The 15,587-nt window shown below is 41.3% G+C and overlaps 1 protein-coding gene across 1 annotated transcript in view; it reads left to right on the forward strand.

Moving 5' to 3' along the window:
* Nucleotides 1–7,325: 7,325 nt before the first annotated feature.
* The window catches only part of PDSS2 (decaprenyl diphosphate synthase subunit 2), a 276,849-nt gene continuing 268,587 nt past the window's right edge, over nt 7,326–15,587 (forward strand). The window contains exon 1 of the mRNA XM_069598233.1: nt 7,326–7,943. Coding sequence (XP_069454334.1) covers nt 7,663–7,943 — 281 coding nt within the window. The 5' untranslated portion in view covers nt 7,326–7,662. The remainder of the gene's footprint in view (nt 7,944–15,587) is intronic.

Here is a 15,587-nt window from a genome sequence, read left to right on the forward strand (position 1 = left end):
CTCATTGGTTCTAGTTGAACCAATTATCATTACTTCTAGGCCTTTTCAGGGGATAAAGCAAGTAAATGTTTTTCTTCTTCAATAAATGTAAAACTTTTCTTTTGGGGACATAAGAAACTTTTTTTTCCTTGAAAAGTACATAACTTATTTTTTAAATTTATTTTATTGAAGTATAGTTGATTCACAATATTGTATTAATTTCTGCTGTACAGTGAAGTGATTCAGTTATACACACACACACACACACACACACACACACACATTCTTTTTCAGTGTGGTTGATTACAGGATATTGAATATAGTTCCCTGTGCTATGCAGTAGGACCTTGTTGTTTATCCATCCTATATATAATAGTTTGCGTCTACTAATCTCAAACTCCTAATCCTTCCCTCCCCAGCCCACCTTGACAGCTACAAGTGTGTTTTCTATATCTGTGAGTCTGTTTCTAAGAAACATTTTAAAAAAGGAAAAATCATAAGTTCATTCAATTTTCAATTTACTTTTAATCTTACGTGGATTCTTTGAAAATCATCCCTAACATCTCTAATATTAGTATTTACCAATAATATATGAGAAGAATTTGAAAATAATATTTTTACTAGCAATAAGACACTGAATTAAAATTTAAAACTTCTTTGTAAATCTATTTATCCCAAGAACATATTCCTCCATGAATGTACAGTGAAAACACTATTTTCTAAAGTGATTAAATTATTTACTTGGTGTGATTATGCCACCAACTTAATATACAGTTAGGTGATTTACTTCAGTTGTTTTCAAGTTTTAGGAACCATATTTTTCTTTTGCATTTAAAATTATTTTGAATATAAGAATAAAGTCTATATACATGATTCTAAAGTCAGAACTATACAGTCATGTATATTCATCAGAGTAGTTTGCTTCCATACCTGTCTTCTCCACCTGTGTTCCCCTATCCCAAATGTGTGCAATATATATTTGTAGTTCACCTATCTTATAAAAAAGTATACTATACTATTCTACCCCTTGGTTGTGTTTTTATTGTTATCTAAAGCCGATGTATATTCTGGAGACCACTCCACATCAGTGTAGAGAGATCATCTTTTTCAGAGTTGCATAGTGTGTTTCACTGTATGGATCTACCCCAGTTTAGTCAACTAGTCCCTTACTTATGGTTATTTGGTTTGTTTCCAGTCTTTGTTGTTGTTGTTGTTGTTTCCAATCTTTTGCTAACACAAATAATACTGCAGTGAATACATTTGCATAAGTCACTTTATATGAATAAAATTTACTTGGTGTGATTATGCCACCAACTTAATATACAGTTAGGTGATTTACTTCAGTTGTTTTCAAGTTTTAGGAACCACATTTATTTGTGACTTATGCACAAATGTATTCACTGCAGCATTATTTGTGTTAGCAAAAGATTGGAAACAACTTTAACAACAACAAAAAAGATTGGAAACAAACCAAATAACCATAAGTAAGGGACTAGTTGAATAAACTGGGGTAGATCCATACAATGAAACACACTATGCAACTCTGAAAAAGATTCTCTCTTTACACTGATGTGGAGTGGTCTCCAGAATATACAGTATTAAATATATGGGCTTCCCTGGTAGCTCAGAGGTTAAAGCGTCTGTCTGCAATGTAGGAGACCTGGGTTCGATCCCTGGGTCAGGAAGATTCCCCTGGAGAAGGAAATGGCAACCCACTCCAGTATTCTTGCCTGGAGAATCCCATGGACAGAGGAGCCTGGTGGGCTACAATCCACAGGTCACAAAGAGTCGTACTCAACTGAGCGACTTCACTTTCACTTTCATGTAAATATATGGGTTTCCCAGGTGGCACTAGTGGTGAAGAACCCACCTGCCAATGCACGAGACTTAAGAAACAGGTTCAATCCCTGGGTCTGGAAGATCCCCTGGAGGAGGATTCCATGGCAACCGACTCTAGTATTCTTGCCTAGGAAATCCCATGGATAGAGGAACCTGGCAGGTGTGTCCATAGGGTCACAAAGAGTTGGACACTACTGAAGCGACTTAGTATGCATGCATTTAAATGTATATATAATTTTGCTAGGGATTATCATTTCCCTTCCACAGGTGCTGTTTACACAGCGTTTTACATTCTTACTCGAAATATGTGCCATCCCTGTTCTCCAGCCTGCCAACCCAGTAGGTGATCAAACTTTTGGATTTTTGCTAATCTGATTACTTGCCTCCTTTTATTCTGCCCTAAGATATATGCCATGCTTTCATCTACTTTTGGAAGAACTCTGTTAGCATAAACAATAGGTGATTGTATTGAGGGTAATAGGAGGGTGGGGTTCTGTGGAGTGGTAATAGGAGTGTCCCTATGTATTTCCACTCACCTAATCATGGAAATGCCAAAGCCCAAAGCACATACCATCCGTGTTAAGACCTTGTATTTCCAAAAGCTGGTTTGGGTTTCCAGCCAAAGTAAAGGACAACAAATATGACCTCACTTCTTTCTAAGGTCAGGAGAATGCAGAGAGGACAGGAAGTGAAGTCCACTGGCACTTTACAAGGTTCAGGATCCCGAGAAAGATGAAAGGGGAACTGTGGCCATCTTCTGTCAGATTTCTGTCTCCAGATCAATCCCAAAGCCAAGGAGGAGACACCCCTGGGTATGGGTGCTTCCCACAGACTGCGGCATGACTACTCTCTCGCCTGCAGGGCTGCATGCACCCAGGACCTCTTCTTTTGCTGCTTTGTAGGAGGAGTAAATGTCATGGATAGAAATTTTTCCAGCTCTCATTTCTCTATATTCTCATGGGCTATTTTGTCCCCCAGGTCACATTTGGCCGGGTCCTCAGACAAATTTGGTTGTCACAGCCTGGAGAGAGGCACTCCTGACATCTAGTGAGTAGAAGCGAAGAATGCTGCAGAACATCTGCTATGCACAGGACAGCCTTCACCCCCCAGCCCCCTGCCTCCCCTAACAAAGCTTTATCGGGTCCCAAACGCCGTTAATGTCAAAGTAAGGAACCCTGCAGTATTCTTTATGCACATACTCACAGACATCCTCAAAATGACTGTGATCTGTGGCAGGGGAAGGGCAGAGTCACAGAGATTCCCTCTCTTTGCACCTCCAAAAGTCAGCGGCAATTTATAAATCTCTTTATTCAAACTCTAAGGAGTTATGTATTTATCTGGAAGATTAAATAACAAATACCATTTTAATCTTCTAAAAACTGATAATCATTAGGTATAATGCAACCTTTTAACTGTAAGAATTTAAAAAAAAGTGCTATTTATTTAAAGTAAATGGGACTGAAAGTCCCATGAATAATCAAAAACTTGGTTAATAGAGTATGACCAGAGAATAATGCACTTGGCTTCTGTGGAGAAATTAAAGTACATGCTGTGAATTGGTATTAAGGAAATTGCATGAAAAGTTAGTCTTAAAGTACCATGATCCTGAGGAAACAGCCTCAGGTGCACAATATATCACATTCAGTCTTTATCTCCCTTCATTTTTTCATGACTTCTTTCACCTTGGATAACCCAGATGCTCAGACTTTGGAACCTTTGAGAATGGTAAGGTATCTCACTCTCCACATTTATTTTCATCTAGAACAGACCTAAATTTTATTGCCAGGAGGCTATTATCTCTTTTACAGGAATTGTTTTTGAACTTTGGCTTGCCTTATTTATTTACTGGGCATAGACTGTTTTTAATACTTCTGAGCATAATGCATTTATCTAAAATGTACCCCTGAAAAATTATGCCTAAAATGAATTTTTGGAAATAAAATGTTTAAATCACAGGGAAATTTGCCATTCAAAGGGAGTCTGAGGCTAAACCTTTTTAGAGAAAAGCATCTTTTGTGCAAAGCAAATAATAACTCTTTAATTTGCCCAATTTTAAGTCTGAATTTTTTTAAGGTAGCCCGTCTTGCCCAGTATTATGCATGATGCTAATTTTAAAAATATCAATCATGAATTTTAAAAGATTTTGAAAGTTAAAGAGCATTTTACAAGCTATTTTTTAGGGTGTAAAATTCAGTGATACATCGTTATTACTAACAACGGTTTGTTAATACTTGTTTTGGGTGATGAGAAGGAGTAGCATGCTAGGCATACCTGATATAAGAATAGGTAGCACTATAGACTCCAGTATTCTTGCCTGGAGGATCCCAGGGACTGGGGAGCCTGGTGGGCTGCTGTCTGTGGGATCGCACAGAGTTGGACATGACTGAAGTGACTTAGCAGCAGCAGCAGCATTATAGAACCACGTTGACAGAGTGAGAAGAGTGGTTGGTAACCTGTTACTTATACAGTAATGTTATGACTAAAAGCATGGATCCAGAAACCAGATCGTCTGGGTATAGTATCCTGCCTAGTGTGGCCTTAGGCAATTTACACTACTTGGCTGTGCCTAAGTTTCCTCATATGAAACACAGAGAATGCCAATATTATTTACTTAATGGGGTTGATTTGAGGATTAAATGAGCTAATACATGAGCTGTAAATGAAAGCGCTAGAGTATATGATAATTATGGATCTGATGGGGAAAGTTCAGCTTCTCTTTACATCGGTGCTGAATTGAATCTCAGAGACAGAGTTCTGAGTGAAGTAGAAAAGGATAGCTTCATTACTTTGCCAGGCAAAAGAGGGGCCACAGAGGGCTAATGCCCTCAAAACCATGTGTCCCAACTTGGAGAAGATAGTGGGACATTTTATTGTAAATGTTCAAAGAGGGTGTGATCAGCTCGTGGACATTCTTCTGATGGGTTGGTGGTGAGGTGAGTAGGACTCAGCATCAACAATCTTCAGGTCCAGCTGGTCATCTACATGCTTGGGGGCACCATACCATTCTTAATCTTTAACTTCTCCCACCTGGAGGGGGTTTCAGTGTCTGCAAAATAGCTCTAAGATACTGTTGTGTGTATCCATTGATGGGGAAACAGGACCTTGCCCCAAGGCTGCTCTTGTATCCCTTCCCTTCCCTAATTAACAGCTACTTAAATCTGCACATTGGAGCTCAGGGAAGGTCTTGGTTGTTGTTGAGTTGTGTCTGACTCCTTTTGACCCCATGGACTGCAGCACGTCAGACTTTCCTGCCCTTCACTATCTCCTGGTGGTGGTGGTGGTTGAGTCATTAAGTCCTGTCCGACTCTTGCAATCCCATCTACTGTAGCTGGCCAGGCTTCTCTGTCCATGGGATTTTCCAGGCAAGAATACTGGAGTGGTTTGCCATTTCCTTCTCCAGGGGATCTTCCCGTCCCAGGGATTGAACCTGGGTCTCCTGCACTGCAGGCAGATTCTTTACCAACTAAGCTACCAGGGAATGCCATCCATCCATTTCATCCTCTGTTGCTCCTTTTCCTCCTGCCCTTCACCTTTCCCAGCATCACGTTCTTTTCCAATGAGTCCGCTCTTTGCATCAGGTGGCCAAAGAATCGGGCTTCAGCTTTAGTATCAGTCCTTCCAATGAATATTCAGGGTTGATTTCCTTTAGAATTGACTGACTGGTTGGATCTCCCTCCTGTCCAAGGGACTCCCGCATCACAAGAGTCTTCTCCCGCATCACAATTCAAAAGCATCAATTCTTCAGCATTCAGCCTTCTTTATAGTCCAACTCTCCCATCCGTACATGACTGGGAAAAAACCATAGCTTTAACTATATGGGCCTTTGTCAGTGAAGTGATGTCTGCTTTTTAATATGCTCTCTAGTTTTGTCATAGCTTTTCTTCCAAGGAGCAAGTGTCTTTTAATTTCATGACTGCAATCACCATCTGCAGTGATTTTGGAGCCCAAGAAAATAAAATCTGTCACTATTTCCATTGTTTCCCCATCTATTTGCCATGGAGTGATGGGATTGGATGCCATGACCTTAATTTTTTGAATGTTAAGTTTTAAGCCAGATTTTTCACTCTCCTCTTTAACCCTCATCAAAAGGTTCTTTAGCTCCTCTTCGGTTTCTGCCACTAGAATGGTATCATCTGCATATCTGAGGTTGATATTTCTCCTGGCAATCTTCATTCCAGTTTGTGCTTTATCCAGCCTGGCATTTCACATGATGTACTCTGCATATAAGTTAATTATGCAGAGTGACAATATATAGCCTCCACATAATCCTTTCCCAATTTTGAACTAGTGCGTTGTGCCATGTCTGGTTCTAACTGGAACTTCTTGATCTGCATACAGGCTTCTCAGGAGGCAAGTAAGGTGGTCTGATATTCCTATCTCTTAAGAATTTTCCACAGTTTGATCCACACAGTCAAAGGCTTTAGCATAGTCAATGAAGCAGATGTTTTTCTGGAATTCCCCTGCTTTATCTATGATCCAGCGGATGTTGGCAATTTGATCTCTGGTTCCTCTGCCTTTTCTAAATCCAGGTTGTACATCTGGAATTTCTCAGTTCATGTACCGCTGAAGACTAGCTTGAAGGATTTTGAGCAAGACCTTGCTAGCATGTGAAATGAGCGCAATTGTACAGTAGTTTGAATATTCTTTGGCGCTGCCTTTCTTTGGGGTTGAAATGAAATCTGACTTTTTCCAGTCCTGTGGCCACTGCTGAATTTTCCAAATTTGTTGACATATTGAGTGCAGCACTTCAACCAAATCATCTTTTAGGATTTGAAATAGCTCAGCTGGAATTCCATCACCTCCACTAGCTTTGTAATAATGTTTCCTATGAAGGAAAACTGTTTCCTATAATTTAAAAAATGGGGGGACACAAGGCTTTGTGCCCAGGAATCCCACAGGGCTCTGCTCTGTATCAGATCCTCCATGGTGACGGGGCACATACTTCTAGAAGTGCCTGTCTGCACCCTTTCAGGAGGCACAGCTGGTTCTGCCTGAGCTGCACACAGGGGAACCCAAGGCTCAGTGAGGAGCCAGAAGCAAGGACCCAAGACAGACCCTGGGGAAATAAAACACAAAAAACACCCTTTCTGAGAGGCCGGGCCACATTTCATAGGTTGGGCACAGATGATACGAGAGAATGCCCTCACGCCCGTTCACTACCACTGCCAGAGTCTGGCAGGATAGCCTCCCAGAGGAACTGGCGCCTCTGCTCCATCCCTTTCCCCCGGGAGGGCTGGGGGCCAGCAAAAGACACTTAGCAGACACCGACCCTGGTTCAGAACACATATTTATGCGTGCCTACTCCGTGGTGGGCACTGGGTATCCTGCGATGAATCGGACTCTGCCGAAACTCCAGGGGCTGGGACACCGCTCGCCCATCTCTGTCACCCTCTGCCCTGACAGGCCAGGAAGAGGTGGGAGGAGCTGAGGTTTGCACCCTACCCCGCCTTCCCGGGATCACCTCCAGAGCCCCGCCCCTTCGGGGAGTCCGGGCTGCGCCGCAAAGTAGGGAAAATTCTTTGCCGCAGAACAGCCCGCCTCCGTCTTTACGGCAAGTCGTATTTCACTCCTCTAATATGGCGTTCCCCATTTAGGCAGCGGCTGTGGTTTCTACCATAGATGGACGTGGGCAGTGCTGGGTTGAGGGTGTTGTGTGTCTAACCCAGACTGCGGGATCTGCAGTTAAAGTTCGTTTCTGGTCACGACTCCAAAAACCCACCCTCCTCTTGAGGGTCAAGAATCGCCGCTTTTTTCTAGTTCCCGCAAGTTCCTCATCTGTCCCTGGCTTGTTCCCCGCGCCACCTCCGGACACCCTCAAGTCCCTGAAACCCTCAGACTTAAACTATGAGCCTTCGGCAGCTGCTTTTGCGCTTGCCCCGTTATCTTGGGGCCTCGGGTCCCCTGCGTGGCCCCCTCGATACCATCTCCTCGGTGATCTCCTGGCGTGGTCAGTCCTCCAGGTCCCCGGCCCAGTGGAGCCAAGTGGTGTCAGAGGCGGAGAAGATCGTGGGCTACCCCACCTCCTTCATGAGCCTCCGTTGCCTGCTGAGCGACGAGCTCAGCAACATCGCTATGCAGGTGCGGAAGCTGGTGGGGACTCAGCACCCTCTGCTTACCACAGCCAGGTGAGCTACACCTTCTCCCTGACACACTCGCACCCACTCTGGTCCTTTTTGCTGGCCGATACACTTTTCCAGCCTCTCTCAGACTGACTGCCTGTTTATTTCTTTTTACTTAGTTTTCTCAGTCTATTCGGTATTGTGTCTTAGTCCACTCACCTTAACATACTTTTATTAAGATTTGTGATGTAAGAATGAGAACACGTGCGATTTCCGCGTTTTTGCTTCTTAGCTATTGAAGGTGAAGTTGCCTCGGTGATTTGTGGAAACATCGAGTAGGGATGTGGGTTTGAGTCACTTCCTAGAAATGGTCTTTTAAAAGTGAGATAGTTTTATTTTCGGCTCTGCATTATTCAGGAAGTCACCTCTAGAAGGAATGGGTTGGGGGGAGATAGGTCAAAAGTTAGGCAGTCATTTGTAACTTTTGTCTCAGGCTTGAAGCTGGAATTTATCCAGTCAGTATTCATTTTCCCTTGGGATTTTTATCACTTTATGCGGACTGCTACTGTGAAACTTGCTTTTAGGACTTGAAGGACCACAACTTTTGGTTCCATTTTTAAAAAGTATTTCTAAGTATTTCCTCAGCATAGGAATATTCTTTACATAACTCTAGTACAATAAGCAACTTACTTGTCCCCTAGGGAACATTTGGCAATGTATGGAAATGTTACAACTGGGGCGTGCTACTGGTGTTTAATAGATAAGAGGCCAGAGATGTTATTAAACACCCTGCAGTGCCCAGGGCAACTCCCTACTGTGAAGAATTAGGTACACTAAAATGTCAGTAGTACCATTGTGGAGAAATCTTGGACAAAATTATCATTTTTCTTAAATGTTTTCTTAAAAAGCACAAACTTGAAATAATTGTAGGTTCACATGCAGTTGAAAGAAATACTATAGAGAGGTCCAATGTATCCTTTGCAGTTTTGTCCCACAAGCAGGATGTTGACACTGATACATTTCCATCACTACAGGGATCTCTCATATTGCTCTTTTATAGCTACCCTTACTTCCCTTTCTCTTGCTTTAATTTTTTATGAGACATCTGCTATTTCTTTGTTACTATAAAAGTTACCAAATAGCAATACCGAATAGCGGTAGTAGAGAGATTTTATTTCTTGGGCATCATTCCCAGTTATCAGGAATGTCATTTTATGAGTAGGTTAAACTTGTTTTGAAGCTGGAATCTCCAGAGATTCTAGATGGTACACACTCAGAACACGCAACATGTATCTTTTAAAGCTTAATAGTGAGAGGAATGAGCTTACCACCCAGTTGAAGAAATGTAACTTTGATCAATCCTGTTGAAGCTGTCTCTATTCACTGGTTTATCTCCCTGATTCCCCACTGAACTGAATTGTGTTTATTTTTCCTTTTTAAAGTTGCATGGGAGTTTTCTTTAATAGTAATGTGTTTAATAATACTCATTTTTTAAATTTACAAATATGGTACTTTATTGCATGTAGTCCTTTGTGACTTGCTTTTTAAATTCGTCATTGTTTCTAAGATTTATCCCTGTTGTGTTAACTATACTTCGCTAGTTTTTCACTGATGTGTGAGATTCTACTATGTAAATACCATAGTCTTCTTTCGATCAGCATTTGGGTTGTTTGCAGTTTGTGGTGTTATGAAAAGTACTGCTGTGAATATCCTGAATGTGTCCTCTGGTGTACTTGTCTTGAGAGAATAAAGGAGTGTGTACACATGGTCAGCTTTAGGAGATAATAACAAATTGTTTTCCAAAGTGGTTATACCAGTTTACATTCTTACTAGCAGTGTCTGAGTTCAAGTTACTCTGTGTTCTCACAACACATGAACCATGAAATGTCTTATTTTTTGCCAATCAAATAGTGGGTTTCTCTGTATGTGATGGGAATATGGTAGTGTTAGCAGTGGAGGATGTGGTAGTACAGTGAGCCCTCCAGATCCGTGAGTTCACAACCACAGATTGAACCAGTTGTAGGTTGAAAATATTCAGGGAGGATATTTCAGAAACCCCCTGAAACAAAACTTGAGTTTGCTGTGCACCAGCAACTATTTTTATAGTGCTGCTATTGTATACAACCATTTACATAGAATTGGCATTGTAAATAATCTAGAGATGATTTAAAGCATAGAGGAGGATGTGCCTTGGATTATACACAGATATTGTGAGAGACTTGAGAATCCTCAGATTTTGATATCCAGGGGGGTTTCTGAATCGAATCCCCTTGGACTACATATTACATTGTGCACATGCATATTGTAGTGTCCATTCTAAAGCATTGACATGAAAAGGGGAGAACTAGCAAAAGCCTTAGTAATGTGCGTATTCTGAGAATTGCAATTCATCTACTTGTCAGAGTATCAATTGGGGTCTTAGAGAAGACTCCTTCTGAGACCACCAGAGACACTCTAGATGAAAGGTCTGAAACTTTCCTGATTGTGGCCTCCCCTGCCTGCCTGTCCCTGATCTAATACAGTGAAAGAATTGGAGAAAGTTCCAGCAAAGCCATAGTAACATATGTGGATTACTTTATTTTGTAAGAAAAGAAGGAGTTAATCTGTATGTAGTTTTGTTACATGTTTAAATTCTTTTAACAGTCTAAACTCACAGGCAGTCAGTGAACAAAAAGCTTTCTGGGAGGTGATCATGTATACATCTATTTCAGCAAAGAAGCAAGCATTTGATCCATAGGGTAGGCAGATTGTGATTATTGTAAATTATAGCTAAAAACATGGATTGAGTAGCTGTATTGTTTCGCATGCTGCACCTTACTTTGTTGACATCTTGTTGGCAAAGCATTGATAATTAAGACAGAGAGTGTCTCAGTATGCTAGCCAAAGGACACAAAGATCTCATATAGTTAATATAGAAGACCATAAAAAATTAGATTTGGTAAATTCTTTTACTTAGTTCCGTTTTACATTTTGAGATTCCATTATTTACTTATATTGATATTCTGATCCCTTGGGTCATTTTACTTTTTGAGTAGAAAAACATAGTGTATTAGGGATGAATCATACCTGATAGCCCTAAAATTTAGATGTACAGTGACATTTTTTGGCAAACAAGAGGAGAAAAGAAGGAAATCACCATAATTCATTATTCACTACCTTTTCTTTCTTCACGTAAGCTAGCTCATCAAGAAGAAGGGAAAGAGCCTAGAACTTAATTTTATAACAGTTTAATTGAGAAGTGAGATTAAATTTAAAATCTTAGTTTTCTGACTGTTGAGTTTTAACTTTCTCACTCAACTCTTTCACTTTCATCAAGAGGCTCTGTAGTTCTTCTTCACTTTCTGCCATAAGGGTGGTGTCATCTGCATATCTGAGGTTATTGATATTTCTCCCGGCAATCTTGATTCCAGCTTGTGCTTCATCTAGCCCAACATTTCTCATGATGTACTCTGCATATAAGTTAAATAAGCAGGGTGACAATATACAGCCTTGACATACTCCTTTCCCTATTTGGAACCAGTCTGTTGTTCCATGTCCAGTTCTAACTGTTGCTTCTTGACCTGCATACAGATTTCTCAGGAGGCAGGTCAGATGGTCTGGAATTCCCATCTCTTGAAGAATTTTCCACAGTTAGTTGTGATCCACGCAAGTCGAAGGCTTTGGCATAGTCAATAAAGCAGAAATAGGTGTTTTCTGGAACTTTCTTGCTTTTTCGATGATCCAGCAGATGTTGGCAATTTGATCTCTGATTCCTCTGCCTTTTCTAAATCCAGCTTGAACATCTGGTAGTTCTCGGTTCACGTACTGTTGAAGTCTGACTTGGAGAATTTTGAGCATTACTTTGCTAATGTGTGGGATGAGTGCAATTGTTCCATAGTTTGAACATTGTTTGGCATTGCCTTTCTTTGGGATTGGAGTGAAAACTGACCTTTTCCAGTCCTGTGGCCACTGCTGAGTTTTCCAAATTTGCTGGCATATTGAGTGTAGCACTTTAACAGCATCATCTTTTGGGGCTTGAAATAGCTCAGCTAAAATAGTTGAAATAGAAACTTGAAATATTTTAGTCAGTCAGTCATGTCCAAGTCTTTGCGACCCCATGGACTGCAGCATACCAGGCTTCCCTGTCCTTCACCATCTCCTGGAGTTTGCTCAAACTCATGTTCATTGAGTCAGTGATACCATCTAATCATCTCATCCTCTGTCACCCCCTTCTCCTCCTGCCTTCAGTCTTTTGCAGCATCAGAGTGAAAAGTGAAAGTGAAAGTCACTCAGTTGTGTCTGACTCTTTGTGACCCATGGACTATACAGGCCATGGAATTCTCTAGGCAAGAATACTGAAGTGGATCAAACCAGGTCTCCAGCATTGCAGGTGGATTCTTTACCAGCTGAGCCACAAGGGAAGTCCAAGAGTACTGGAGTGGGTAGCCTATCCCTTCTCCAGCAGATCTTCCTGACCCAGGAATTGAACCATGATCTCCTGCATTGCAGGCAGATTCTTTACCAACTGACCCATCAGGGAAGCCCTTTCCAGCATCAGGGTCTTTTCCAATGAGTCAGTTCTTCACATCAGGTGGCCAGAGTATTGGAGCTTCAACTTCAGCATTGGTCCTTCAGTATTCAACCAGTGAATATTCAGGGTTGATTTCCTTTAGCATTGACTGGTTTGATCTCCTTGCAGTCTAAGGGACTCTCAAAAGTCTTCTCCACCACCGCAGTTTGAACATTGCTGATGGGAATGTAAAAATGTTACAGCCACTCTGGAATACCTGACTTGCCTCTTGAGAAACCTGTATGTAGGTCAGGAAGCAACAGTTAGAACTGAACATGGAACAACAGACTGGTTCCAAATACGAAAAAGAGTACGTCAAGGCTGTCTACTGTCACCCTGCTTATTTAACTTACATGCAGAGTACATCATGAGAAACGCTGGGCTAGAAGAATCACAAGCTGGAAACAAGATTGCCAGGAGAAATATCAATAACCTCAGATATGCAGATGACACCACCCTTATGGCAGAAAGTGAAGAGGAACTAAAAAGCCTCTTGATGAAAGTGAAAGAGGAGAGTGAAAACATTGGCTTAAAGCTCAACATTTGAAAACTAAGATCATGGCATCTGGCCCCATCACTTCATGGCAGATAGATGGGGAAATAGTGGAAACAGTGTCAGACTTTATTTTGGGGGCTCCAAAATCACTGCAGATGATAATTGCAGCCATGAAATTAAAATATGGTTGCTCCTTGGAAGGAAAGTTATGACCAACCTAGACAGCATATTTAAAAAGCAGAGACATTACGTTGCCAACAAAGGTCCGTCTAGTCAAGGCTATGGTTTGTCCAGTAGTCATGTATGGATGTGAGAGTTGGACTATAAAGAAAGCTGAGCCCCGAAGAATTGATGCTTTTGAACTGTGGTGTTGGAGAAGACTTGAGAGTCCCTTGGACTGCAAGGAGATCCAGCCAGTCCACTCTAAAGGAGATCAGTCCTGGGTGTTCATTGGAAGGACTGATGTTGAATCTGAAACTTCAATACTTTGGCCACGTGATGCGGAGAGCTGACTCATTTGAAAAGACCGGGATGCTAGGAAAGATTGAGGGCAGGAGGAGAAGGGGACAACAGAGGATGAGATGGTTGAATGGCATCACCGCCTCAATGGACGTGAGTTTGGGTAAACTCCAGGAGTTGGTGACGGACAGGGAGGCCTGGTGTGCTGCAGTTCATGGGGTCGCAAAGAGTCTGACACAACTGAGTGACAGGACTGAACTGACTCTGGAATACAGTTTGGCAGTTTTTTATTAAATTAAACATACATATAACATACAACCCAGTAATCACACTTGAGCATTTATTCCAGAGAAATAAACACTCACATCAAAACCTATACAGGAATGCTTATAGCAGCCTTATTTGTGACAGCTAAGAACTGGAAACAACCCATACCTCACTGAAGGGTCAATGGCTGAACAAACTGTGGTGCATCCATACAATGGAATAGTTGTTGTTTATTTGCTAGGTTGTTTCCAACTCTTTGTGACTCCATGGACTGTAGCCCTCCAGACTCCTCTGTTCATGGGATTTCCCAGGCAAGAATACTGGATTAGGTTGCCGTTTCCTTCTCTAGAGAATCTTCCTGACCAAAGAGATGGAACCCAGGTCTCCTGCCTTGCAGGCGGATTTTTTTAACCACTGAGCTACCTGGGAAGCCTTGGAACATTCTTATGGTGTTGTTGTACAGTCGCTAGGTCACATCCAGGTCTTTGTGACCCCGTGATCTGCAGCACACCAGTCTCCTCTGTCCTTTACTATCTCCCAGAGTTTGCTCAAATTCAGTGTCCATTGAGTTGATGATGCTATCTAACCATCTCATCTTTTGCCACTCTCTTCTCCTTTTGCCTTCAGCCTTTCCCATCATCAGGATCTTTTCCAGTGAGTAGGCTCTTTTTATCAGGTGGTGGAAGTATTGGAGCTTCAGCTTCAGCACCAGTCTTTCCAATGAATATTCAGCATTGATTTCCTTTAGGATTAACTGGTTTGATCTCCTTTCAGTCCAAGGGACTCTTAGCACCAGAATTTGAAAGTGTCAGTTCTTCAAACTATATATACCAGCACACAAATGAATGCAGGTTTTTAAAAAGTGCCAAAAATGGAATAAGGCCTGTAGTTTTGTTAACAATAATATACTGTTATTTTTTAAAATTTTAATTATTTATTTTTGGCTGCACTGGATCTTTGTTGCTGTTGCAGGTTTTTTCTAGTTACGTTGTGCAGAGTCTGCTGTCTAGTTGCAGTGAGCACGTAGGCTTCTCATTGTGGTGGTTTTCCCTGTTGTAGCGCACATGCTCTAGGGTGTGCAGGCTTCAGTAGTTGTGGTGCATGGGCTCAGTAGCTGGGGCTCACAGGCTTAGTGGAATATTTCCGTACCATGGATTGAACCCCTGTTCCTACATTGGCAGGCAGATTCTTTACCACTGGACTACCAGGAAAGTCCCAGTGTTAATTTTTAGTTTTGGTATTATCCTACAGTTGTGTATGGAAGGAAGCTGGGTGAAAGATACATAAGGACTTTATATCCACGAGTTCCGCATGTATGTGGATTCAGCCAACCATGGATCAAGAATATTTGGGGGAAGAAATTCCAGAAATTTCCAGAAAACAAAACTTGAATTTGCTAAGCCAGGCAACTTTTGATATAACATACATTGTATCTACTACTATTTACATATTATTTCCATGGTATTAGGTATTGTAAGTAATCTGGAGATGATTTAATATAAACCAGAGGATATGCATAGGTTATATGTAAATACTACACCATTTTATATAAGAGACCTGAGCAACACAAATTTTGAGGTCCTGTAACCAATCCCTCTCTGGATACCTAGTGAAGACTGTACTATTTTTACGTCTTTCGGTGAGTCTATAATTATTTTGTTATTTTGAAAAGCTAAAAAAAAAATCACCTCTAACAGAGAATGAATGGATGGATGGATGGACGAACAAATGAACAAACAGTAAGTAACCTGCAGGACAGGAAGCTTACATGTATGTTTTAGCTTCATCTCTGTCAGTAGGTGTCAACAGTGTGACCTTAAGTAAGTTATTCCATCTCTGGGCTTTAATTTCCTAAGCAATGAAATAAGAAGTTTGACTAAATGATTTCCAAAGGTGTTGCCAATTCTGCCTAGTGGAAATTGGTATTGTAACTGAGCAT

Source organism: Ovis canadensis, chromosome 8 (assembly GCF_042477335.2).
Source record: "Ovis canadensis isolate MfBH-ARS-UI-01 breed Bighorn chromosome 8, ARS-UI_OviCan_v2, whole genome shotgun sequence".
NCBI lineage: Eukaryota > Metazoa > Chordata > Mammalia > Artiodactyla > Bovidae > Ovis > Ovis canadensis.